General features: G+C 44.8%; 3 protein-coding genes across 5 annotated transcripts in view; 2 read left to right on the top strand and 1 right to left on the bottom strand.

Moving 5' to 3' along the window:
* The window catches only part of pkhd1l1.1 (PKHD1 like 1, tandem duplicate 1), a 31283-nt gene extending 23129 nt beyond the window's left edge, over positions 1–8154 (top strand). Inside the window, 20 exon segments of the mRNA XM_018750247.2 lie at positions 163–292; positions 399–557; positions 813–916; positions 1027–1153; positions 1304–1425; positions 1527–1617; positions 1784–1932; positions 2801–2923; positions 3051–3162; positions 3520–3636; positions 3825–3990; positions 4087–4319; positions 4588–4755; positions 5182–5339; positions 5591–5726; positions 5863–6201; positions 6466–6617; positions 6834–6980; positions 7213–7366; positions 7824–8154. Coding sequence (XP_018605763.2) covers positions 163–292; positions 399–557; positions 813–916; positions 1027–1153; positions 1304–1425; positions 1527–1617; positions 1784–1932; positions 2801–2923; positions 3051–3162; positions 3520–3636; positions 3825–3990; positions 4087–4319; positions 4588–4755; positions 5182–5339; positions 5591–5726; positions 5863–6201; positions 6466–6617; positions 6834–6980; positions 7213–7366; positions 7824–8119 — 3183 coding nt within the window. The 3' untranslated portion in view covers positions 8120–8154.
* A 944-nt stretch (positions 8155–9098) lies between these two features.
* On the top strand, positions 9099–14573 carry LOC108933351 (receptor-binding cancer antigen expressed on SiSo cells-like). 2 transcript variants are annotated; one of them, XM_018750325.2, is made up of 7 exons: positions 9099–9368; positions 10034–10130; positions 10426–10504; positions 11432–11590; positions 11668–11775; positions 12750–12841; positions 13737–14573. In XM_018750325.2, exons 2-7 carry the CDS (start codon positions 10048–10050, stop codon positions 13852–13854), a joined length of 639 nt encoding a protein of 212 aa, XP_018605841.1. In that variant the 5' UTR covers positions 9099–9368; positions 10034–10047; the 3' UTR covers positions 13855–14573. The 2 variants fall into 2 exon arrangements, with proteins under 2 accessions (XP_018605841.1, XP_018605840.1); XM_018750324.2 differs by having other exon boundaries at positions 9099–9378.
* A 1195-nt stretch (positions 14574–15768) lies between these two features.
* On the bottom strand, positions 15769–26626 carry LOC108933298 (syntabulin-like). Of its 2 annotated transcripts, none has more exons than XM_029248067.1 (8): positions 26477–26626; positions 22750–22836; positions 22035–22251; positions 20951–21148; positions 18904–19003; positions 18525–18686; positions 18130–18282; positions 15769–17989 (listed from the first exon to the last, which is right to left on the bottom strand). In XM_029248067.1, the coding sequence occupies exons 2-8, from the start codon at positions 22804–22806 to the stop codon at positions 16807–16809; spliced, it is 2070 nt and encodes a 689-aa protein (XP_029103900.1). In that variant the 5' UTR covers positions 22807–22836; positions 26477–26626; the 3' UTR covers positions 15769–16806. The 2 variants fall into 2 exon arrangements, with proteins under 2 accessions (XP_029103900.1, XP_029103899.1); XM_029248066.1 differs by lacking the exon at positions 26477–26626 and adding an exon at positions 23152–23230 and having other exon boundaries at positions 15770–17989.
* Between the last annotated feature and the right edge of the window lie 678 nt (positions 26627–27304).

Raw genomic sequence — 27304 nt, 5'->3', positions numbered from 1 at the left:
TTCTTTTCTGTTTCAGCAAAACAGTCCATTAAAGAACATACTATTGTACAACTGCCTGCTTTTCAGAGGATCACTGCATTTTAACTTTAGGCATACTGACATAGTTAAAAGAGCACCGGGTCAAGATCCTGTTAAATCCAGTCACTGCTATTTTTGCTGTAGGTTGGTGATGAAATTGTCATCTCAACCACTGGCTATGACCCATGGCAGACAGAGACCCGGATGATCACAGCTGTTTCCACGTCTGGCCTGACCCTGACACTGAATCAGTCCCTCTCTTACACCCACAGTGGTCAGTCTGCCACAGACTGAGTATAGCTCTATTAAGCCATTGTTTCATTCAGGAATTCTAAAATGTGTGGCATTGGCTCCTGAATATTCATTTTCCTGACCAACAGGGGAAAGCTTTAATGTCTCTGGGACTAAGAAGAGCTACACTCTAGCTGGAGATGTTGGACTGCTGAGCAGGAACATTAAGATCATTGGAGAGGACTATCCTGACTGGTACAAGGAGTCTTTTGGAGCACGAGTACTGGTTGGCTCCTCCATTTACAGAGGTAAGTCTTGCTGGTTTATAATCAGAATAATCATCCTCGGTTTATTTAGCTGATCTTGTAATTCAATGATGTAGTAATGAAAGCAGTTATTCTGGTATTGTGTACTGCATACACAGCCAAAAATTGCCATATACAATTACAAAATTGATCACTTAAGGCTTCAAAACAGAGAAACTATTCACATGGATGTATTTCTCAACCTGTTGATGGAAACCCACCACTTGAAAGACAATTTCTTCTTGTGGTTGTCTTCAGGAAGAGCCCAGATCAGGAATGTGGAGTTTTACCACACTGGACAATATGGCTATCCAGACCCCAGTGATCCTCGTTACTCTCTGGCTTTCCTTAACCTGGGGGAGGTGAATCCACAGCTCACCATCATCTTACTCCCTACAAAGAAAACAAAGAACACATTGCTGTTTCCTTGACAACATGCAGCAATACGTTCCTTTTGTTCTGTTTCTCCAAGGTCTCTGTAAACGAATCCTGCATCCAAGGATGTTCTTTCCATCAAGGCTTCTCTCCTGCTATTGGTGTTTTTGGGACGGATGGCCTGAACATTGACGACAATGTTATCTATTTTACTGTTGGAGAAGGTAAAGCTGAAGACAGTGACTTTTTTTCACAATAACTGAATAGCAGATCAATTAGATACCAGTGGCTCTTTATAGAGTTTTAAAAGCATGGTAACAGCAAAAAGTATGAACCCTTGATTCTACTGAATGTGTATTTTTCACTGGTGTTAGGAATACGAGTGTGGGGTAACAATAACAAAGTGCGGAGGAACCTGGTAACTTTGTCTGTGTGGCCCGGAGCCTATCAGGACCGAGAGGAAGCATTCAACTTCCAGTGGAATGCTGCCATTGAGGTCAGTTCAGAACAACTTAAGTCAGTGGTTTTTATCTGTACTCCACCATGCACTAAAATAATGCTTATACTTCAGTCTTTTTGTCAATTCCTTCTGTTCAGGTGAATGAGGGGAGAAATGTGATACTGCAGGACAACACTGTGGCTGGTTATGAGAGGGTGGGGTACCGCATCAATGGAGAACCTTGTCCAGGTGATAACTTAATTCATATCAAGCAGTTTGTTGAAGAAAGACATGTTACTAGTTGAAATTATGTTTGTAATAAAGTAAAATAAAAAACAAAAGCACAACTCTAGAAATCAAATGCGTATCTGATTGCCATTCCAATGAGAATCACTCATGCAGGTTGTATTTTTAGGCACGTTAAATATAGCGGAACATTGGCACACGAACGAAGCCCATGGAGGACTGTATGGGGTGTATATGAACAAGGATGGGCTTGCTACCTGTTCCCTCATTCAAGGATTTTACATCTGGAGAAGTTTTGACTATGGCGTTTATTTCCAGGTGCAGTATGTCTCAGGCTTGAACATTAGGAAGGAAACTAGGCAACTCTGTTTAAGTTGTCAAAGGTGTCAGATGAAAAACATAATTTTTAATACACATTCATCATATAATGAGGTTAATCAGTTACAGTGCTACTTGAAAATATGTGAACCCTTTTTGTATCTTAATTTTACCACAAAATTGCTAATCAGAAACAGTCTTTCTCATCTAACATAACTCACAGAAATTATGCCATGAGAGGCATAAATGCTGCCTTGTATTTGAAGGATATAGGTTCAAATCACACATCATGCTTTACTACCCTTCAGCATGAAACTATCAACTGTCTCTGGTAAAAATTGCCTAGCTCTAAAAACTGAAAAACATAGGGAGTGGTTTTGAAGAAAAGCATCAATAAATTAATTATTCATAAAAAAAATATTGAATAATAAAAATAGTATCAAATGTTCCCATTAGTGTTTTTTTTCTGTGTTTACTTTGTTGTGTTGAATGACTGCTGTGAACGACAAATTGTGTTGTCAGGAATCAGCTGTTCAGGGTTGACTGAATGCATATGTGCTTGTATTGATGTATGGATGAGTGACCCATTGTAAGTAGTGTATCTAGCAGTGTAAGTCAACTTAGTGAATTGGCTGATAACACTACATAGAGTTCACTGGAAGTCACTTAGGAGAAAAGTGTCTGCTAAATAAATAAATGTAAATGTATTGCCTGTTGAATCTTAATATTAACACGTGATATGCAAAACTACCATTATACAGAATAATAAGCTGTTTATAAAAGAATATTTGTATTTACACAAGAAATTGTACATTTTTATGGTACATTTTATAGGAAGGTTAAATGTAATTGTCTTTTCCTTTGTCAGGTTTCAATGAATGTTGAGGTCTCTAATATCACTCTGGTAGATAATGGGATGGGAATCAGCTCCTACATTTACTCTCCTCCTTCTGTGTACCATCTATACTCAAACAAACATGTTCACATTCAGGTAAGAAGCACCATTCCTGCTACTGTCTCTTGAACAGACCGTCATAGTCATTGTAGGGTGTGTGACCAATGGCTAAGGGTATATAGTGTATGTATTACCCAGGCTGATCCTTGCTTTCTGTCCATAGGATGCACTGATTGTGGGAACCAGCCCTAATCTGAACTGCTCTGAAGTGCTCTCATCCAGTGATACTAATATCCGCCTCAGTTCCGAACACAGAGCCCCCAGAACTCTTGACGGTACCCTGTTCTCTATACCAAAATCATAGTCAGGGACAGCAGGTAATATAGTAGTGAGCACTATCTCTTTTCGACTTGGAGGTCACAGGTTTGAATCCCACCACCTGCTGTAATATCCTTGAGCAAAGTGCTTACTCTGAATTTCTCCAGTAAAAAAATGCCCAGGTATATAAATGTGGTAAATAACTGTTGGTGGCTTGACATTGTAAATTGCTTTACAGAAAAGTATCAGCTAAATGAATGAAAATAATTTAGATCATTTTCATTTTCGGCTGTATGAATAATGGAATATTTCTTTCCTCTCTTAATTAAAAGGTCTTGATAAAGCAGAGGTATTGTGGCTTGTTTACCTTACAGGTGGAAGGAGTGGGATCTGCTGGCCAACATTTGAATCGGACCACAATCATGCACCTGAGAAGCCTCATAATGGGATAATGAGCTATAATGGAATCAGTGGGCTTCTCACAGTGACTGGTGAGTCCTTACCTCTTTCACTCTGTTCTCTATGCTATAAGGTGCTGAGCCACCACTCCAGTACAATAATTATTTTTTAACTGCTTTTTTGAAGAGTTTTTTTCTCTATGAGTCTGCTGCAATCTGAAAGTTATCCTCTGGTTTCTCTATTAAGTTCTGGTGGTGAAATTTCTGTGTGTTTTTTCTAGACACAGTCTTTGTGGGATTTGGATACATTTGCCCCAAACAGATAAGTGTGATGTTCATGACTGATCCCAACAATGAGGATCTGCAGCACCCAGTCCATGTTGAGAGGATAACAATAGCAAACAGTACAGAGGATGCCAAGGTGTTCATCCACAGACCAGATGTGAGGTAAGGAATGAGCCACAGTGTTCCATTTGTGAGGAACATAATCTGCATTTTCTGACTGTGGGAGAATATTTGAATTATGGTGTATTTCTGTCTTAGGCTGGTCAATCCTTCAGACTGTGTGGACATGGACTGTGATGCTAAGAAGAAAGCTCTTCTCAAAGATCTGGATGGATCATTCCTGGGCAGCGTAGGAGCTGTGGTGCCACAGTCTGAGTTTGAGTGGAATGGGGATAAACGCAGGGGACTGGGTGACTACCGGATTCCCAAAGTCATGCTGACGTACCTCAATGGAAGCCGCATCCCCGTTAACCAGATAGCACCTAACAAAGGTATGTTTTCCTTTAATCATTGTTCTAGAAGCTTTGTGCCTTTGAGCGATGGTAATTAATTTACAGGAATGCAGGAAAGTTAGGAAATTTTTGTTCCAGCCATGCAGTGAACTACTTGACTCGGCTTTCGTTCGGTAACTCCAAAAGTACCTTTCTGAGTTCTTAGGGAGAGCTAGAAGGTACTAGGTCAGTGCTCCAGGATTGAAGTTGAATGTCTTTTTTGTGGTCACCAGTCACATTATATTGACATGTTGGTCCATCTTTGTAGGAGTGATCCGTGACTCCAGTTGCACATACATGGCTGCCTGGCAGAGCTACAAGTGCTTTCACCTCAACTATGAGATGCTTGTAATTGAGAGCTTAGACTCGGACACAGAGACCAGACGCCTGTCGCCCGTGGCTTTGCTGGGAGACGGATATGTGGACTTGCTGAATGGTGGGGCTCGATTGCACTGAAACTAGAATTCTACTTTGTCATCTTGAACTGTGCAGAGCAGCATAATGCTTGAGATGTTAAGGAAAATGTACAACACACGTTGAGCAGTGTGCACATGTTGAGCAGTGCAGAAAAACAGAAAGATTTGGGATAGTTAAAAGTGTAGGATATTTGTTAAGCCATTAGATTTCTATAATCATAACCATAATCATGAGGTTCTATTAAATACTACCTTAAATAACATAGATTTAATATGTAAAAAAATAAAAATGTTGAAAAACACAAAGCTTGTTCTCTATAGCTTGTAGAAAGGTTATGTGTTGCCGTCTAGTTAGTTTACAGAAATGGCATCTTGTGTGAAACCTGTATTAATCAGGAAGTGGAGCTATGTTAAAGTTTGCCTGCCTATGCTGTATCTTGGTAAAGGTCCCCAGGACCATGGCTGGTGTGCAGGGTACACATGCCAGAGGAGGGTCTCGCTATTCCACAGTATCATTGCCACAAACAAGTCCTTTGACATCTTCTTCACCAGCACCAGCCCTCAAAAGCTACGTCTGATGCTGCTTAACGCAGACAACTCCAAGGTCAGCCCCAGCTGCCATGTCAAGAGTTACATTTATTCTATCACATGGGAAGTTTTATGGTCAGGGCAATATGTCTACCTCAACTATAAGCACCTTAAGTTTAACATAGTCTTATTTAACACCCATAGATCATAAGTGTGTGAAAATAAATTATGAAGGTGGAAGAAAACTCGCATTTTTACATAAACACTCAAAGATAGTTTTCATAATTTTTCAGCTTTAATATGCAAAGTGTACTTGGTTTTCCACAGGCTGTCAGAGTTGCTGTATTTTATTCCAACCCTCAACGTTTAGATGTTTATGTCAACAACAGTTTGGTTGCTCCAACCAATGCAATTTGGAACAGTGACAAAACAGACTACACTCTTCAGGAGCCCTCTTTTGAAGGTAAAGACCACTTCTGCAGTTTGTATATAGGCGGTTTCCAAATGTGCAGTAATGTTTTGAGTTAACATTATTACATTTGTAAGGAAAGAGGATGACAAATCAGGCAGCCAATCACGTGTTCCTCATCTTTTCCCAGGACAATTCCTCCCACACCTGGACTCTGCTGCTGATGGAGCCAACTACTTTGATAGCACCTACAAAATGCTTAATGTCCTGGTACGGGGCCCAACCCCAGTGGAAATCCGTACCTCCCCATTGCTCTTCATTGCCTTCCAGCTGCCAGCCATGACTGCAGAACAATTCTTTGCAGACAACTTAGTGAGGAATCTGGCTCTGTTCTTGAAGATCCCTGCTAACATGATCCGGGTCACTAAGGTGATACGAGAAGGACAACGGCGGAGGCGGGCAATTGGCCTGTCTGTGGAGGTGCAGATTGCCCATCCCCCTGTGCAGCAAGCTACCAATGGCACATATGGTAAAGAGATCAATGTCTCTACACTGTCCAACTACTCAGACACTCAAACACTCACACTTACTCACAACATTCCAGCAAAACAGACAGCATAGTGGTTGCAGCTGAAAAATCTCTGAAGGCAGTGGTTCCCTTTGCCTCAAAAATGTATCTCAGCACATTCCAGATGTGCTACACTGATTCTAAACATCCTGTTGTTCATCAGTGCTGTTCATTCTGGTTGACCACTTCAGAGTGCACACCAATAATCTCTCTTTGACTTTACAGAGGAAAGTAACTTCAGCACATTGTCAGCCATTGCTGACAATCTGGGCCAATCTGCTGTGTCTGGCAATCTGAGCCAGTCTATTGGGTTCACTGTGTCCTCAGTTGGGATCACACTCCCGACCCCCCCACCCTCTAACCCCAAATGGAGTGAAGTAAGATTATGAGCACACCTCTTCTTTGAATTTTGCATAAGGCTTTCCTTTGGTACATGCTAGACATCTAGTAAATGTAATGCGTATTTTAGATTTCTCCCATATCCTTGCTCCTATAGTACTCTGGTTGTTGTTCTACATGGTTGTTCTTTTTGTTTGGAGAAATGTTAAGATGTTAAGACTTGGGCTGGATGCTGACAATTCCCATTGTGTCAGGTGGTCAATGCACCAGTGACCAGACAGGATCCTAGTGTAAGCATTGTGTCCACCGTGTCCACGTTGGTGGTTGTGGTGGAGCCCATGGCAACCGAGTTTGGAGGACCCCTTGTCCAGCAGCCCAGTATCATGGCTGTTGATGGTCAGGTGAGAACAGCCATCTCCGTTGGTTGTTTGTGTCCCATTCTCTCCTGTATCCATGCGTCTTTCCACGTAGTAACTATCACATGAGTTTGCCCTCCGACGAAACTATGTACAGGAATTTTGTACAACAGTGGTAACACTAAATACTCAGAGGCTGACGAAAAACATGTTCTGTGTTAACCTGTGTCTTGTAATGCCCCACAATGTCTTAATTACCATCTGTTCTCCTCTGAAGGGAAGCTGTGTGTCTGTCGGAGTCACATCTCTCACACTTACAGCAATACTGAAAGACACCAACAATAACAGCATGTCAGGACTTGTTGGGAACACAACTATACCCTTCGACAGCTGTTGGGCTAACTACACTGACCTTTATATAAATGCCACTGGTACGTGCTTCAGTCGTCTCTCTCCTAAAACTTTCCTTCAGTCTTTTTTAAGGTTATTTCATCACATTTAGACTGACAGTATACTTTTCCTAAATTTCCTAAAAGCATTTCAGACTGCATCGGGGATTTAGATTAGGGAATTACATTTAGATTTGGATTTAGATTTACGGGACCCCTAAACATGCTACTGAGCCTGCACTGCTCAAGCATAAAAAAAATCACCCTGCTTTAAATAATTGTATCTTAGTATACAAACCTAACATTGTAAATTGCGCTGAAGAAAATCATCAGTTAAATGAATGAATAAATCTTATTATTATTACTATAATTTGGATGGGGGTAATAACATATATGGCAGTTTTGAGTGTGGACAGTTTTATTTTCAGTTTATTGCAGCGTCTGCAGTTTGACCAAGGCTAACCAGCTATCCGAATGTTTCTGTCTTTTCCTGTTTTAGGCACCAATATGAGAATGGCCTTTAATCTGAATGCAGTGAATGTTCAGTCTAGATCTTTCACCGTGAATGCAGCCAGTGTCTCAATAAGCCCCACAGCTAATGGCACCAATACTAGCAATACTACTTCCAGCAGTATGACTACAGCAGTGACTGCTCTCAGCCAGCTGTCCAACATCACCACCACAGGGAACCAATCACTAAGCACCACAAGCTCCAGCACAGCGGTGACACCGAGCACTCTCTTCTTATTTACACTTCCATATTTTTTAAACTTCTTTACTTACAATGCAGTGTAAGAATTCTCATAACTGTGTGCAACTACCATTGATTAATCGTTGAAGAGATAACAGATTTTTCTTAAAAAACAATAAGAACAGAAGACTTATTTTAATTTTTTTTCAATATATTCTTACAGATTTTAATGTCTGTACAGTTTATTGGAGAGCTAATGATTATTAATTGGGCTGGCTTTTTTTTTCAGATATAACTTTAGAAAATAAACTTAATTGCTTTATTGTGATTGTATGCTTTATTATTCCCTGTCAATCAAAAATGCATGTTATTTAAAAAAAATTCTGAAAGATGAATAAACTGGGTTTCAAAATAATGCCTTCTAATTTTTTTGTCAGCTAAACAGAAATTTCAAAAAGTGTTCAACAATATTTATGGGATTCTTCTTAAATGTCATGTTTTGTTAGTATCAATTTATTTCCTTACCTTTTCCACACTTTGCCTGTTACCTCTTAGATCAGTTCCATCAAAGCCAGCAGCTGTTTGAACGATGTTGATTTCATCCTGCATCCAACGACTCTAGTTGAATCAGCACAAGTACAACAGAATTAAAAGGCCATAATATTCCTGAAACAGGACAAGGAAACTGTCCAAGTCCATGGCATTAGCTGTTCATAGGTGATAATAATCTTTGTGGCTCTTAGAGAAACGGTACCATTTGCATTCTGATAGTAGTACCATGATCCTCTGACTTATTTATTCTCCCCTGCATATAAGAGTTATTTCATAGCTTTATGGTTGGAAAAATTATGGCAGTGACATATCTTCCAAGCGAGAAGAGCTTGTCGATTAAATCTGAATCGTTTAATTCGTAATTTGTTGGCGAATTTTTTTGTTAAGTAAATTGAAGCGATACCCGTGAAGCGGAGCGCATGACGTCACATACGTTGAGCGGCCACGACGGCGGTCGCGTGACCCTCCCGTGCGGCAGGTGGCGGCAGCGCGCGACGCCGCCGCGGTTTCGGCACGAACGAAAAGGGGGGAGGGGAAGCCGCTGTCGGAAGAAAGATGGAAGCCGCGTATTGCTGCGGATCCGGCCCGTGATCTGAGACGTAGCGACGCGCTGGGGGGGGGATGGTAGCCGAACACAGCCTCGGTGGCGGTGTGCGCGCGCTGCGCCGGCGTGCGTTGCCCGCTGCGGAGCCCCAGTCCCGAGCATCGCTGCTCGTGCGCTGCTAGTAGTTCGAGCCTCGTCGTGGAGAAGGAGACCCACCGCCACCCGCCTGCCCGACTTGTCTTGTGTTGTCCGCTCCGGTCAGTGAGTGTAGGTGTCACTGCACTGCACTGCACGTTTCTCATTAGCGCTAAATATTGAGGGCAAACGCTGATCAGGACAGGAGACGTAGGAGCTGCAGACAGTACCGGTTCGGTTGTACAACAACTGGCTGCTGCGTCCTCAAGCACTACGCCACCAACTGGCCATGCTTTGCCACTGTCAGACTATGACTACACTGCAGTCTCGCATCAGACACTTGTCATGTTTGTAGGTACAGTAGGGTTTAGGGTTGTCGCCTTGTAACCTCTAGGTCGCTCGTTCGAATCCCACTTCTGCCGTCGTGCTCTGATTGCGGTACTTCTTGAATTGACACTGTTTAAGTCACCCAGCTATATAAGTGCGAATGTCACTGAAAGCGTCACCCTTGGACACAGGTGTCACATTATAACATTAACATTTAGGTTTGTTCTCCAGGGTTAGTAGTGGTTAGAGCCGTCTGCGCTTGCGATCAAAACACCCAGGTTCGAAACCCACTCCTGCTGTAGTGCCTTTGGTCAAGGTATTTACCCTGAACCGATACGGTAAAAATGGCCCTGCTGTAAAAATGCTCTAACGTGTCATTTTGGAGAAAAGTGTCAACTAAAGAAAGAAATGACACTTTAATTGCAAAAGTGGTCCTTCAGCAGTACTTCCCCCTGCACAGGTGTATGACCCACCATGGCCATCTCCCAGTTTCGCCTTTTCAAGATCTGTACATGTCTGGCCTCCCTGCTGTCCTTCTTCAGACGCTTAATATGCAGGTAGGAGCTCCTCCTGGGAGGTCCGGTTAGAAATGGACAAATATGTCATTTTAGACGCATCGGCCGTACTATGGGAAATGAATCCACCCATTGTTTATTTTAAATTCTTTACGTTATCCGCACCGTTTGTGGTTTTTCAGCTTTATGAGACCATCTCTTATTTAAGATTAACCTTTATTGGATTCATGTGTTTTTGTCTTAAATTATGCAATGGCAGCGTTCATCTTGCGGTAAGTGCAGCGTTTCACTATCTGCCTCGCTTTATTTGTCTCGATTCCTGGTTTTCTTTCACCAGGTCTGGAAGGTTACGGAAGCTCAGCGGCGATCAGATCACTCTGCCTACGACCGTGGATTTCTCCTCGGTGCCCAAACAGGTCGGTGGAGCCATGAACAACGGGCATTGAATGTGAATGATTGACAGCTGCTTTGGTCCTCTGCCTTGATCGGTGTGGAAAGGCAGCGTGTCAATCCTCGCACATTTCGCTGCACGTGTATTTATTTCGACGCGCAAATTCATTCACGGAGATTACATTCGTGTTGCCTTGTCTCTCTGTTGGAATTAAATATGAGACAGCTGGTGGCATAGTGCTTACAGCTGCTGCCTTTGGACCCAAAGGCCGCAGGTTCAAAGCTCACCTCTGGCTCTCGTACCCTTGAGCAAGGTACTTATGTTAAAGTTGCTCCAGTAAAATTACCCAGCGTCATAAATGGGTGAATAATTGTTAAAAAGAAAAATATATATCTTAACATTGCAAGTCGCTTTGGAGAAAAGCATCCGCTAAATGAATAAATGCAGTGTAAAACAAACTGGTTGTTCCTCTTCTCCTCTCGTCCTGCATCGACACCTTGCGCATCTGTTCAGTGTTTACCCTACACGTTAATTTATTCACATACACACAGTGTGTGCCATGTGGTGATCTGACATTACACTGGGAATGGAGTTTGTGTCTGCGTGGAATCAATGATGAGAGATACTGAGCTGAGCGAAGAGCATTCTTCCCTGCTATTGTTCTTTTTTAGCAAGTCGCAGGTCCTACGGCCAGCTACAGCAGGTATTTTTTAAGCCTAGCTCTCTGATCGCACGCTGCCGACATTCCCATATATGAGTGTTTTTTTTTTTTTTTTTGGCCTTTCTGTTTTCATGACATACATGATTCAGATACATCATAACCTTGTTTATGATATTGCAAATACTTTACCGATTAGGAAGGGTTACACTCCTACTGGTCTCATCAGTGTTCTGTGGTTTAACTGGTCATTCACTAGTCAGTCAGGTTGTATGTTTGTCTCTCTGTTCCCAGCCAGAGATTGAGCAGTGGAGCTCCTGGGATGATGACACCCCAACCAGCATCAAGATTGAGGGTGGCAACGGCACTCTGACCCCCCAGGCTAATGAGGTGCCGGAGGAGGAGCCCGACTACTTCAAAGATATGGCCCCCACCATCCTCAAAACGCAGAAGGTACATTTGAACCCTGGGCTGAGGCACGTTTGCCCTTCCTCGGTGCCCGTAACTCCAGCCATGACTTCCTCCTGCAGATTGTCCTGAAGAAGAGGGAGCCGCTGAGTTTCTCTGTGACGGATGGGAAGACTGGGTTCTCGAGCCGGCTGGCAGTCACACAGGACATGCCCTTCATCCAGCCATCGGTGCGCCGCACTCCTCGTACATGTGTCTGCGTTACTGAAGTCGACCTCTTTCTGGTTGTGGGACAGTGGGTGGTGAAGTGCTTAGGGCCGTCGGCTTGTCATCTGATGTTCCAAGTTGAAATTCTGCTCCTGCTGTAGTATCCCGGCTCAAGGTACTTGATACAGTAAGGAAACCCTACTGTGTAAAGGTGTAAATAATTTTTAAGTTGATTGTCTAACGCTGCAAGTCACCTTGGACGAAAGGTCGGCTAAATAATAATAATAGTAATAATAATAATAGTAATATTGTTGCCGTATCAACGGCCGTGGAAGCTTTGAGGCTCCATTGTATTACTGGTTTAAAGCTTCAGTAAATCAAATGCTGTATAAAAATAAATGCAGTGATGGGTGCATAAAGATGTACAGGTGGTCCCCAATTTACGGTGGGGTTACGTTCCGCAAAACCCATCAGATGTCGAAAATATCGTAAGTCGAAAATGCATTTAATACACCTAATACACACCTCAGCATGACAGACTGGGAGATGCGGATCGCTGCTCCCCAGCATCGCGAGAGAGTACACACACACACACACACACACACACATATCGTCTGAACTGCTTGTCCCATACGGGGTCGCAGGGAGCCGGAGCCTAACTCGGCAACACAGGGCGAAAGGCTGGAGGGGGAGGGAACACACCCAGGACGGGACGCCAGTCCGTCACAAGGCACCCCAAGTGGGACTCCAACCCCGGACCCACCGGAGAGTAGGACCCGGTCCAACCCACGGCGCCGCTGCGCCCCCCGCTCGAGAGAGTATCGCTCCGCATATCAGTTGCCTGGGAAAAAATCAAAATTCGAAGTACGATTTCTACTGAATGTCTATCGCCAGCTCATCGCCGTAAACTCGAATAAATCGTAAGTCAAACCATCAGAAATCGGGGACCACCTGTATTTTCACCATTGATATGGTGCCTTGTCCCCATCTCCTGCAGGCTGAGCTGGGTGACATGGACACTTGGCAGGAGGAGACGAGCGCCTGGGAGGACGAGTCAGATGCCGCCTGGGAAGCAGAGGAAGTGCTCAGGTGTGGTCTCCATTGTCCTTCAAACCCATCACCTGTCTCTCCTCTGTCATCCAGCGCAAACACACAGACGTGGAGAGGTTTTGCTACTGAGCGGTACCTTTTCTAAGGGTGAACTGTGAACCTCCCTGTCTGACACTTGTGGGAATCCAGCTCATTCAATTAGTCAGTTTTACATAGAGTACAAGTAAAAAGTCAGACAGCACGTTGGGATCCTGGCTAATATTTGTGTGGGATGTGCTGGGCAGAAGATTGAAAGCAAAGCAACCCACAAGTATCCTATATCACTGGGACCTGCTGCAGAAGTATTGGGTTACAACCCTATTACCGGTTTAAAAACAAGCTAAACTAGTTTCCAGCAAGTGTACTCATTCACTTGGAAGTATTTGAACTGAAAACTAAAGTCTGCCCAGTTTTGTTTTTCAAAGGTCTTTTTTACTTGGTGTGTCACTTTAACCCTTTTCCAGGCCGACGTTGGAAATTAGCATCGCTTGGTAATTATTTTTCTAGCTGCCAGTATTAATTTGGACCTATGAGGGTTAAGGGTGGGACAGCTGTACTGGTTCGCTGGGACAAGAGGGCATTGATGCCAGGGTCTTCATGACTTTCTTTTAGGTTAGGCTGGGCATCGGGGAGAGGGGGGTGGCCACGTGCTACATAGGTGGATTTTTTTTTTTTTTAATCCCTGGATTGCACAGCTGACTGGGCATGTTACACTGTGTGTGGGCTCATCAGTGCTGTGTTCATTGTTACACGCACCACCCTGGTCACCATATCCGTGTGTAGAATAGCTATAGTGGCACTTGCGAATGCGATGTGTGTGTTCCACCGGAAGAAACACTTCGCTGACTAGGGCCGGCGTCAGGGTCTGAACAGCATGTGTTCTTCTGTTGGGCAGGCAGCAGAAGCTGGCGGAGAGGGAAAGGAGGGCCCTGGAACAACAGAGGAGGAAGATGGAGAAGGAGGCCCAAAGACTGGTGAAAAAGGAGCAGAAAATCGCAGTGAAGCTTTCCTAACACAGACAGACAGACAGACAGAGCACCCCCATTGGGGCGCAGTGGGTTCCACCACATCAGGTCTTATCTTCTGCAGAGCAACATCCTCCATCAAAGCCACTTTTTTTTTTTTTTTTTTTTAAAAAGCCATTGCTTGGTTACCGTGTTGTCTCTGAGGCCTGTGGGAAGCCGGTGTCTGCGTCAGCAGGGTGTCAGGGGACTTGTTTTTCTCCTGCTGCCGTTTTCAGGAATCAGCCTAAGTGTTTTCCCAAATGGACCCATAAAAACTGCATATTTATGGACTTAAAGAGCACAGGGAATTGCCTTGCGTCCACCCTGACGTTCACTTCAGACGTTTTTTGTGTTAATTCCTCTATTTTTGGTGCTTTTACACATTGTTTTGTTCCTCTTCATTTGTCTCATGATGGTAATGGTTGTGTGTGCACATTTCACTTCTCAGGAGTCCCGTAGAGGATCAGTAAAAACGGACATCCTGGCTGCGTCCTGGCCAAGGAGATGACTGTGTTAAAACCCTGCTGGAGCGATCTGGGTTTCGGGAAAGCTTTATGCTTAAGATCATATTTAAACCAGGTCGCCGACTACCAAACACTGTATTTTCTATGTGAGGTTTTCTGCAGGACTTTTAAAATGCAGTTAAAGCCATAAATATTTCAGCTCAAGTATTTATACTTTTCGAATAGTGCAGGGATCACATGGGCTGCACAGTATTCACCCCCCCCCCCCCCGTTACAGTCACTGTGGAACGTCAAGATGGGTTTTTATGGAAAAACAAAGCAGGAAGTGGTCAGGCCTGTGGACTTGAGCACATTAGGAGTGTGTGCATGTTGCCATGGAAACGTGAGTCAAATGGAAGCTGTGAGACGTGCTGCTAGGAATTGAAGGCACGCCTGCATCAGTGAAGTTAATTTTTAAGAAATTACCATATTACCGTGGAGTTGAAAAAGGCTCTTGGCCGGCAGCCACGTTCTTTAATAATGGTAAATTTCTCTGAAAGAGTTTTTAGCTGCAAGGCACTGTGTTTTGCTTCTGTGACCTCACTTGTTTGGATGTTGACTTTGAAAGGGGGGTATGCTGGATAGGTGGTGCGCTTTTAAGTCATCTGAAGGCACAGGAGAAGCTTTGAATTGCATTATTTTGGTCATGCCTTCTTCTTTTGTTTCTTTACTTTGTTTTTTTTTTTTTTTTTTTTTTTGCTGTAAAAGGTAAAATAGCAAAGTTTATTACCTTTAACATAGTATGAGTTAATGCACGTTTTGGATGCTTGTGTCCTAAAAGATTTTTTTTTTTTTTTTTTTTTGCACATTCCTCATTCATCCTGGCAGTTGGAAGCCAAGGCAATAAATCTGGAGTTATTTATTGGTGTCACGTATCCATTAATGGAGCCAAAATAAAAAGTTATAACTTATTTTCCACCAGTAAGAAATGTTGCCACGTAACTAGAAAGAAGGGTTAGTGACAGTGATATACAGTATTAGCATGCAGGAATTTTAAGTCACATTTTGATGTGCAAAACATCATTATTTAGGATGTAGAGTGGGGAAAATGTTTGCTTTCCTTTAGTATTTTAGGTTTAAGGAAATTTCAAATATAATGAAATGAGAATGGAGTGTGACTTCTACATCCACTATTAAATCATTTCAGATGCGAGTGCTGTTTCTTCTGAAAGGGTGCAGTTTCTTCCTTGCTGCCAATAAGATGCAGTTTTTCCATGTTTGTACACCGAGAACATGGCGGTGGAACTCAGTGTGGAATAAGTAATGAAACTCATAAAATGTATATATACTTTTAATTTAAATACTTGGGTCTTTCCCTATAAGTCAGAGGCTCTTAACCTTTTCTAGCACACAAACCCTTGTAGGAATCAGATGAAAGCTAAGGATCCTTCCTGGAAAAATGTTAATAAATTCACAGAAAATACTGCACTCAAATTTGATCACCTTCGCAAACATTTATTACATAGTAAAAGCAGTGTAAAATTTTTAACTTTCGTTCAGCTGGTGTTTTCAAAGCAAAGCTGCACTTTACGGATACCTCGGAGACCCCACGTTAAGAAGCGGTGCTTTAAGTGCCACTGCGGTGTTCATTTTACTCTTTGAACAACGTAGCCTCCTCACATCTGCGACAAAGGCTCTCAGCTGAACAAATTCCAGTGTCACAAGAGCACTGAGGTGCAGTTGTCTGAGCGACACCCTCCCTGCACAGAGCTGGTGTGTGTCCTGCTTTTTTACCCTGACCCATTTACTTTTATTGCCAGGTTTATTTGGCCCAGTATTAGGCCACATGAATATTCATGTCACCTCAGCACATTTCAAAAACCATTCCCACAGTTTGATTAGTTTATTTAAAAAAACGGATTATTCTGATAGTTTAGGACCATTTTTAATATTGTAATAAATGGAAGGTTGAAGTCAAGCCTGCATGACTGAGTTGACAGTCCTGTAAATGGGTGGGATCCTACAACAGGTGGGCTGCAGCAGCTGAGATTGGCAGTGGACCCTACTTAGACTGATACATCTGTTTAACACAAGTGCTGAGAATCATGCTTTAATGGGTGAAGACATTTAAACAGTACTGCACATACGTCAGATACGATAGGCGTCACGCGTACGTTAACTCTTCCATAGAAACATACGAACAAGCCCCGACAAGCAAAAATAAAAACTAGTCACATCAAGCTTTGGCTTATAAATGTGGAAATAGCCAACAACACAATATTTATCGATTTCTTCGTTAACACACAAACCGCACTAAAATAAATCCAGACCTTATGATCTTTCCTACCAGAGTGCAAGTCACAAGGAATAGTTTGGGTTTCATCTCGCCTAACTGTGCGCAGTGCAAATTATGTAGCGGTAGGATGGTATGGAGAGAATGGACGGCGGGGAATAAAAACACCAAAACATCGCTGATGAAGAGCTCATCACTTTGCGTTTGTGCAAGCGCGCGGAGCCATTACGTGTTCGGCCCCAAGGAGATGTGGCGAAGGGTGTGCAGGCCCACGATGCAGCAGCCTCGGATCAGAGTGCCGATGTTGTACACGGGTGCCCCCTTTCTCTGGTGCGTGGCGTACAGCCAGGCCACTGTGGGTAGGGCTGGGGCAGCCAAAGCAACCAGATCCACCAGGAAGCTTCTGCTCCAGTAGTGCTTATTCACCAGACGTAGAGGCTGCGGCTTGCCTTGCTCCCCTGCCATCAAACCCGGTGTTTGCTCTTCCAACACCAGGCCGGACTCCTGCTTGGCCAAAAGCCCCACCGGGATGCTGCAGATCAAGTCGGGGTTGCGCTCGTCTCGTGAGCCAATCTCAGGCGTGACCGTGCTGTCCGGCTCCCCCTCGGAGCACGGGGCATCGGCTGGCTCCGAGCACAAACCAGAATCCATCGATTTCTCGGGAGTCGGCGGGACAGCAGTAACGGGATCGCTGGCAGTCAGGTGTAGCAGCTGGGTGGTGTTCATTCCCTTAAAGACAGAATCTGGGAGCAATCCTTCAGCATGCATTTTCAGGAGGTGGCAGAAGAGATCTTCCACATCGTAGGTGCTGGTGGAATCTGTCTGGACAGCCTTCTCACCCATGTTACCCTGACGCGGACCCAGGGGCGCACCAACGCAAGGCTGCAGAGTTTTCTTGCGTTCATCCTGAAACGGGATGGGCTTTTCTGACCCTGGCCTCAAGTTCTTGGCAGAAATGATGGCAGTGGACATTAGGACTTTCTCAAAAATGTCCGTCTGGTTGGCCATCTCATCATTAATCAGCAGGCCGCTATCTGCCATTTCCTCAGCTGCCTGATCTTCCAGTGCCAGTCCACCCTCCAGCTTGGCCAGGGATCTGGTGGGGGAGTTGCACACGAAATCCAAGGTGGACTCATCCTGAAGGCAGTCACTCTGGGCCAGCTCCATGCTGTGCAGTAGAGACTCCAACTTCCTGTTTTGGATGTTGATGTCCGTGAAGTACTTCTGGATACCCTTATCCTTCTCCGTCAGGCTATTCTTCATGGTCTCCACTACCTCGCGCAGTTGCTTGATCTCTTTGCGTGCCTCCTTCAGGGCCAGCTGGGCCTCGACCCGGTGGCATTCTTCCTCGATCCAGTCCTCCCGCATTCGCTCCAGCTGTGCCTTCAGCTCCTCGATCTCCAGCTCCCTGAAAGAAAGAGAAAGACTCTAGGTCCAGGTGCACTGCTTGCGTTATACCACAGCCTGGCAACCGACAAGTACTCGCACATACTATCGGAATCACACCAGCTTCTAGGATTTCCATGAATGTCTCAGAACAGAAACCACCTTTCTTGAACTCTGCTCTCAGAGTCCTTCAGCTTTGTTTTCAAGTGTCTGATGGTAACCTCCTTCTGCTGCAAGGGGGTTAGATACTGCTCCGGGTTCGGTGCCTTCACTCCATAGTTGTCACTGCAGGAGAACCGGGCCATGTTTGACCTCCTGAAAGACAGCCAAACACACTAATGTAGACATGGCCAATGAAATACATCAACTGCAATCTTAAATGGACCAGCAGGCACAAAAATAGATCTAAACAAAACAAGGGTTTCTGGGAAGAAACTAACATGGCCTCTGTCAAATCCAGAGCTCATTTTAAAAAAAACAGATCACCCTAAGAATATTGGCCAGGGAGCCATAATTGTACACAGTCTACAAGGCCACACCCACTATTCATGCCATACCTGGTGGTTGGGCTACTGTTGCTGCTGCTACTATTTGAGGAGCGGCCATGAGGGGAGGTCCTGAACTGAGGGGAGACTCGCTCTGTGTCTCTTGCCAAACTGGCGCCCAATGGAGTCTTGTGCACCAAGAGACCACCCTTGCCTTGGTTGTGGGAACCCCGGCTGTTGACAGAAGGGACTGTCAAGGCATCGCCCCCCACCCATTTCACAAGCGGCAGAACCTCTTTTCTAGAAAGCCTTCCTTAGTATTTTCTGAAGAACACATCAGATTGTCATCATGACCTCAGAGACAAAGAATTATGGTGAGAGTATTCTAAAAGTTTCAATGAGATGGAGTAAAACCCTTCCCCTACATCACTGAGCCCTGAACCCACAGCACCTGCGTGAGTAGGAGACTTTTCTCCCATTGGAGCTGGTGGTCAAGGATCCTCGGAGGCTGCCAGGACTACTGGAGGAACTGAGGTCTGCTGCTTCGCTGCCTGCAGCAGGGTGAAAAAAGAGGGGAGTCGGAAACTGAGGAGTCTGCACATCCCACAAAATCTCTTCCCTGTCACCTGGCAACTTTCCCCACCTGTTCTAGCTTGAATTGGTCATCTTCCCGTATGGCAACTAGAGTACTATGACACACCTACAAAATTATAGTCACTCTCCTCACTTGGAGATATTTAAAGGAAAGAAATGCTGCAGGTTAGACCCCTTTTAGGAAAGTGTGTCATCTGAAAATTACTGATATATTCAGGTAACCATACAAGCCATTTGACCTCTATCAGCCATCATCTATCTATACACTACTGTTCAATCCAATATTAGTGTCTTTAAGAACAGCTATGGAAATCCAACACAACCTAAAATAAATAATCCAAAGAATTTGGCATAATATTAACCTAATAATGCGGATATTTTTTACATTGATGTAAACAAGGAGCCTAAGTTTCCTTTTGAAAACAATTAATTTCATTATGTTGTAATAAAGTTGTGTTTCTTTAGTTATGCAACAAGCCCAGCTGTCAAATTAAAATTGCAAAGAGCTAAAAAAATTAAAAACACAGCACATAATTTTTTTTTAATAATTTTATTTTTCTTTAGGAGGGGTGCGGTGGCGCAGTGGGTTGGACCGCAGTCCTGCTCTCCGGTGGGTCTGGGGTTCCAGTCCCGCTTGGGGGGCCTTGCGACGGACTGGCGTCCCGTCCTGGGTGTGTCCCCTCCCCCTCTGGCCTTACGCCCTGTGTTGCCGGGTAGGCTCCGGTTCCCGTGACCCCGTATGGGACAAGCGGTTCTGAAAGTGTGTGTGTGTGTGTGTATTTTTCTTTACCAAGCAATGCCTTAACAAGCCATTGCAAAATTAAATTCCTCAAATTACAAGTTGTAAACAACTTAATGCAAAACTTACAAGAGTGACATTTTCCATTGGAAATAAACATATTAGTGTGCTCTTTCAGAACATGTGCTGAATCACAAAGTAAACAGTGAAAATAGTGACTTCTCAACTCTGGAAAATGTGACAACTAAAACAACCCACCCATATGCAGCAAATACACACACACTTTCTGACCTGCTTCTCTCATATGGGGGTCACACGGAACCAGAGCCTAACCTGGGAACACAAGGCGTAAGGCCGGAGGGGGAGGGGACACACCCAGGACAGGATACCAGTCCCTCGCAAGGCACCCCCAGGGGGACTTGAACCCTAGACCCACTGGAGAACAGGACCAGGTCCAACCCACCGTGCCACCGTGCCACCATGCCACCACACCACCACACCCCCGGTGCAGCAAATAAATTGTGACAATTGCATGAATTGGACCCCCCCATCTCATTAACACCTTTTTTTCCTGCAAGACTTCAGTTAGCTCAAAACCAGTCTTCTAGATTAATGATAAACTACAAAGCCCTTTTAGCAGTTCAGTGTGCAAAATAATAAAAATTTCTGCCAGTGCCAATCTTGAATTGTCAACAGATGATATTCATCATGGTGAAACAAAGATGACGCTGTACTTAATCGCACAAGAGGCATGCCATCTACATTGACAAGTGAAGTGCTGCTTCATTAAAAAACATTTCAATGGTGATTGCACTTCTCAGTTTTTCATTGATTAGGGCTGTTTCCATAATTATCCCCTTAACCATTATATTTATTTTAATTACCAGGAGATTTCATCCAAATGCTATACAGCTGAAATTTAAGAAATTCAGGTAAAAATCCAGAACAACAGCAGAATCCTTCCTGGGACTTGGATGTGAAACAGTTAAGGCACAAGCCCTTAACTTCTATGATTTCTAGGCAACTAAGGGAAATAAGTATTGAATAAAACAAATCTGTTTACGAAACTTTGAAATGGACATGCATGTGTTAAGAAATGACTGCTGCGTGTAGCTGCTTCACATGCCCAGTTCTCCAGTTAAACAAGAATAAGACTGAGCCCAACCTCTCGGATCTGAAAAGGACCTCGGCTCTTTCTGCAGCCTTCCTGAGGGTGCGTTCCGCTCCGCCATCGTGTTAACCCGGACCCTTTTCGCCTTCCCCTTACGCTTGTTGGGTGAGGGGGACCCCAGAGAACTGCCCTCTGAGCCCGAAGGGGTCTTGGAAGGGGAGGTCGTCTGACTGCTGGGGCAACCAGTGTCATCTGGACAGAAGAAAGCCGTGAGAGGATATTAGCAGAATCTATAGAGGATCGCACTAATACAACATTATAAGGAATAAGTTTACCATACGTTTGTGAAAAAGGTGTTTAAAATCCTGTGTCCAGAAAACCACTGCTAATGCATTATGAAGTATTAATATTAAACATTACTAATCTAACAATTCATCCAAGCCAACAGAGAATGTTAGAGTACTTTACAATGATTTCCCTGTTCATACAGTAGGGTGTTCTTGTGGTATCAATTCAGGGTAAGTACCTTTATCGGGGTACAACAGCAGGAGTGGGATTTAACCCGTGGAAAAGGTTTGGAAACTGTAAAAAGGGGACCTTGTAAGATAGCAGTGCTGACACACAACCCACTGCTTCCAGAACTGCAGAGAATATTCCAGTAAAAGGACCAGTTGTCTAAAACTGAAATATACAAAGCCTGGAAGTGATATGAGGAAAGATGTAAGTACAGTTACAATTAAAATAGCATCAGAGCTCAGAAGCCAAACTCTATCTCACAGTATTGACATGTAAATACTGTTTATACTGTGGTATGTACTTCAGCCGTCATGAAGGTGCTTCTGCAGTTATGACTCTGGCTACGATTTTCCAGCCTGTAGGTGTAAAAAGTAACAAGAGTCTGGCAAACGGGGTGAGGAATTAGGTGGAAGGGGGTACAGCTGATGCCATGGGCATGATGATGGCATGGGATGGGGGGGCTGCCGCAGCACAACCTGTGCCCCACATGAAAGCACACCCAAAGATACACATGTAGCCAAAAAGCAACTTTTATCAGATACGCTCAGCAGCGCAGAGTAGTCCGTACAATAATTAAATGTGTCTCGTGCGGAAGCGTTCGAGCGCACGTACGACGCGGTACCTGAACACACGCTGGCGCTGCTCACGGCTCTCCTGGAGCGCTCCGACTCCGAGCTGAGCGCGCGATCCCTCGCCTCCTCTTCCTCGGAGGAAGGGCTCTGCGAGTCCGGCTGCCCGGGGCTCTGAGGCCGGGGCACCAGGCGCGGGATGCGGCTGCGGGAGCCCTCCTTGCCCTCCTTGAGCTCCTTGCGCTCCTTGCGTCGGGCCCGTCCCTCCTCCTGAGAAGCGGCCCACAACCACGGGAAGAAGAACGGTTACGCGGCCATCGGCGGCGCTGGCGGCGCTGGCGGCGCGCGCACGGCTCGCGGTGGAAAATGCACGCGCTGTGTGTGTGTGTGTGTGTGTGTGTGTGTGTGTGTGCTGGAGCTCGAGCCCTCTTTTCTTTACGTCTCCCTAAAAGCAGGCTGCGGCGCGCGGCGTGCACAGCTCACGGCCAAGCGCGGCTAGCCTACGTATGATCACTCTCTTGTAACAGATGGGCGCGACTCACGCCGCAGACATCAGCGCCATTACGTCTAAATAAACGGGGAAAAAAAAAAAAAAAAAAAACGGAATGGAACGTTTTCTAACTTTCAGGGTTCAAATCTTCTGCCAGCGCCGCCGTCACAACGAAAATACAGAATGTAATCAAAGGAGGGCAGTGCAAAAAATAGGGGAAAAGTGCTTTGGGAGAGGCAGGCTGTGAAGACCGGGGGGGGGGGAGAGGGGCGACAAACCGTGTCCCGAGGAGAGGAAGCAGTGACGGGCTCCTCGTGCCCTCCGACCGGCCCCATTCCGCTGGAGTGGCGCCTCGCGCTGTCAACCTGCCAGGACAGAGACACGAGCTCGAGCTGCTGCTGCTGCGGCGCTGTGCTCCGCGGACACGTGGCAGGGCGCGCGAGCGCGGCTCGCCCGGGTGACACAGCCGCGTGTCACAGCTGAGCGTGTCGCATCATGTCACATCACGCGTCAAAGCGTCTCGCATCTCGTTATATCGAATCACATCCCGTATCATCAGATCCCATCACAACATAATTACTCTCAAATCAAACATCTGTCTCGACATATCGAATGTCTGTATGTCATCGTACCATCATGTGTCGCGTCGTGTCACATCACTATACTAATACTGTACGTACAAGGTATCACGTGTCACATCACACAGCATCGAAATCACATCGCACACATGATATCGCAGTATATCGTAGTGTATCCGGTTACAGCATATCACACCGCACCATATCAAATCATATATCGAGTCGCATCATATTTCATAGAACATGATGATAGGTTTTGCGCAATTATCATCCATCATACTGTGCTAAAGCTTGAAAAGACAAACTAAATAATGAACATAAAAATAGCCAATAGCAGATTCTGGAATATCTAGTAGAAGTGAGGCTAAGGCACGATTTGTTATCCTTGCTTATTTTCATTTTTTAATAGGTAGGATTTTATGTTTCAGCACTTGCTGCCTCGTACATATTTCCACTGACGTCGACAGTTTTTTTCTTTTCTTTTTAAATACAGATGAGATGTAAAAGCAGAGTTTCTTCTCGACGGAAATCTTGCTTCTTTGTGACTGTGTGTGAGGCCAAGAACTAGAAGAAGCTTTGTGTCTCTGGAGCTTCCACCTTTCACACACACACAGCTGGCTGATAATAAGCACGTTCATGTGAGGTTCAGGAGAGCAAGGGGAACTTAAAGTTGCTGCTCTCACTGCAGTCTTTCTGTAAATCTGAACTTGATTTTTGCCAAATCCAGAATAGAGACAGGAAGGCACAGAATTTTCAGTTTGAATTTCCATTATGATATGTGAAGGAGATCAGTGTTTGGGTGGTATCACTATCAGTGTGAAACAACCGATGTCTGGTCTGCTGTCTGTGCAAGTGTATAGGTGTGAAGAACAGTCATTATGTAACTGTAACGTTGGCTTGATTTTAATATTCTACCCCAGTATTTTGGTGTCACGCAAACTACAAATTGTACAAATTGTAAAGATTGTAAATATTTTTGCATATTTCCACGAGGAACAACAAAGTGCCCAAGAATTAACGGAGTGTAGGCAGTTCCCCAAATTTTCATCCTTTCAAAATCAGTTTTTTTCTCTGCCACTATAATTAGACTTACCTTCCTTTTTGGCAGAAGTGTGTCTGGGTTGTGCTCAGCATCAAGTCCACTTGCCACTTCTTTAAACACAGGCATGTTTTATTTTAGATTTAGATTTCAAACCAATGAGTCTTTCTTCTCAATGCATAATAAAATATATCAGAAATTTCAGCACCTTTAAAACTCATAGCGAGTCAGGTTTATTGTATATGTATTATTTTTTACGCAGTAAAAATGAGCAGAAATAAAATGCATGATTTCTCTTGAATCTTGACAGAACTGAGCTGGATCTCACTACACTGGGTTCTTTCAAATGCCTTCTTGAGCTGTCAAACCTGACGCACTAAATGCAACTGCACCCTCTCACGTCCATTTTTTGATGTTGAATTTTAATAGCAATTTCTGCAGAGCTCTCCTCGTCTCGCGTTTTCAACAGCGGCACCATGCCCTTTTCATTTTTCCTTTTTTTTTTTTTTTTTAGTATTACAAAGATTTAAATACAGCGTCAAACAGCTTGAAAGGGTCTATATATAGCACATAAAACAAAACGACCTCACCCAGAATACTTTTATTTCAACATGAGGGATTTTGTTGTTGCTACCTGATTTGGAGAGCTTTCATCCAGAGCTCTGAGAGCTGCCAAACCGTGCTTGGCAACAGACCTAGCAACAGAGACAAGTGCTGCATGTCCAGCACTTAGAGGCTGAGCCAATTGCACGTGGAGGCCTCCCTCCGATTCTCTGCACGTTATGGAAATAAAGGGCACTCCCCTTCTCGGCTTGTCGGTGCCACCCAATGGAACACGCCGTGCCAGGCTCATAATGGGGCGCTGCACCGTGCACAGAGATGGTCTGGGTGCACCTCGTATCTGCCGCCACGTACAGTAACGGCGACGGTGCTTCGGGAAGCGCAGCCACAAAATCATACGAGCACAGTGAAATTCACTCGATCACAGCAGATGCAGCCGAAGGAAAAAAACGACTCTGCGAGCTACTCTGTAGTTGCCTGCGCTGTTAGCTTGTGCGTTTCCCAGCAACGGTTACTTCTGTTGACATTGGTGTCCACAGAGGTATTATTTGGTTTGTCCAAGTCGATATTTCAAGAGGTGTGTATTGCGCTGTAGCAGCCAGAGCAGCAGTGATGACACTGCGAAGGAAATGTGCCTCTGGGGCATTTGTTTGAGCTGTGCAGGAGTTCATCTCCCCAGTGACATGTAAGCCCAGGCACGGCAGCAGGAAGCTCAGCTTCAGGGCAGCCAGCCTTCAGCTTGCATGTCTCAGCGGGCGGCGACCCCACCCTCCGGACACGTGCGATCACGTGATGGCAGAGAGCGCTGACCCTTCCTGGACAAGCAGGCTGCCCTGCCTGTGTTTGTGCGCCTTGGTCTGTGCCCAGGACGTGGCGGCAGTCAGATGTGGCACAATGCACAGAGCACCTGCTCTCGGTCCTTAGAGGAATCCCACCGAAATCCTTCTCCTCTCCCCAAACACTTGTTGATTTATCAAGCGATGGCTCTTGAAGGAAACCCAGCCAAATTGCAGCATCTCCCTGAATTGCTCATTTGAAAATGATGACAGAAGAGTGACATTTCTTTTATGTTAAGCGAGCTGGAAGATTATGCTTTATTTTATCATCAGCTGTCAGGCGTGGCAATCCACTAGTTTCATTACATTCCCTCACACCCTCAGCCAGATGTAGTAAATTCTGTACCGTATGTTCTTCATCATAAAATGCTTTTATGATCAACGCTGAAAGTCGGGTGTGTTTTCCTACCAAAGAATAACAACAAAGCACAGCCCAAACTGAGGAATATGTCGTTTCATAGTGATTTTAAATTTTAGCACACCTCCTTGCAACGAACCGCGATATTAAACATTTACGACCAGTTCATTTCATACCGTTTTTGTACAGCAAAATATTTAATTTCTGATTCCACAGCTCAGTCCTGGTCCCTTAAAGCTCTCATTTGAAACCTGTAATTTGTAAATATTGTTCTTCTCGAGCGAGTTTACAGTGTCCAGTGCATATATTGCAAGTAAATAATATTAATTGTGTAAAATCAAATGCATATTGCATTACTAGTAATAGTCGTATTGATACGCTTGCGCCACTTTCCGAAAATATCAAATAGGCGTCATAGAGGAATTACCAAAAAATGCATATAAATATGTTTGTTTTCCTCGAGGAGGAAAGACAGAGCAGGGTGTTCCCGGGGACCGTGATCCCTGATCCGTTTCCACTCGGTTGCGTGGAAGTGTTAGAGCTGTAGTCCGTCTCCGTTGCTATGTTACGCTCTGTATCCCCGCGCGCAACCTGTCCAATTATGAAGAAATAAATGGTTAGAAAAACACTTGCCTTAAGGTGAACCGTTTGGAAGTCCTCGCTATGGGTTCCCCTCAGTGGAAGATGCCCTTCGATGTGCTGTTCACTTCTGGAGCCAAACAAGCATGGAAAGGAAAGCTGTGAGGAGGGAAGGGTCCGAATCCCCGCGCAGCCGACAGCAGAGACAGCGGCGGAGTCACCAGAACAGCATCAGCAGCATCAGCATCATCAGCAGCATCAGCAGCATCAGCATCGCAGTGACTCCGCTCCGTATGACGGGGAATATGACTAAGGCGCTCCTGGCTGGGTTATGTAACACCCTTAACTGTTTCCACGCTTCAGCCCTGCTGCGTTCATCGCGTTTACATTTACATTTATTTATTTAGCTGGCGCTTTTCTCCAAAGCGACTTCCAATGAGCCCTACGTAGTGTTATGAGCCCACACACCTTATTCACCGTGGTGACTTACACTGCTAGATACACTACTTACACTGGGTCACTCATCCATACGTCAGCGGAACACATTCTCTCTGTGTGAACCTGAACAGCATGTCTTTGGCGTATGGGAGGAAACCAGAGCACCACAAGGGGATAACATGCAAGCTCCACACAGACCGAGCCGGATCGAACCCACGTCCTCTCGCACCAGCCAGGTGTACGTCCGTGAAGCCCTTTTATACCTCTACTTACCCGAACTGATGAGACATAACAAGAGAAGTGTCCACGAGTCTAATGTCCCCTCGATCTTTACCAGCTATATCATTATTAACCCTTATTTGGCGGACTCTTTTACCAAAGACCACCTCCAGTGGTAGACAATTGGCTTCATAACCGTTTACCCCTGTATACAGCACGGTTTCG

This window comes from Scleropages formosus, chromosome 23 (assembly GCF_900964775.1).
Source record: "Scleropages formosus chromosome 23, fSclFor1.1, whole genome shotgun sequence".
NCBI classification, from domain to species: Eukaryota; Metazoa; Chordata; class Actinopteri; order Osteoglossiformes; family Osteoglossidae; genus Scleropages; species Scleropages formosus.
The sequence above is the reverse complement of the archived record's forward strand: the minus strand, read 5'-3'. Positions and strand labels throughout refer to the sequence as shown.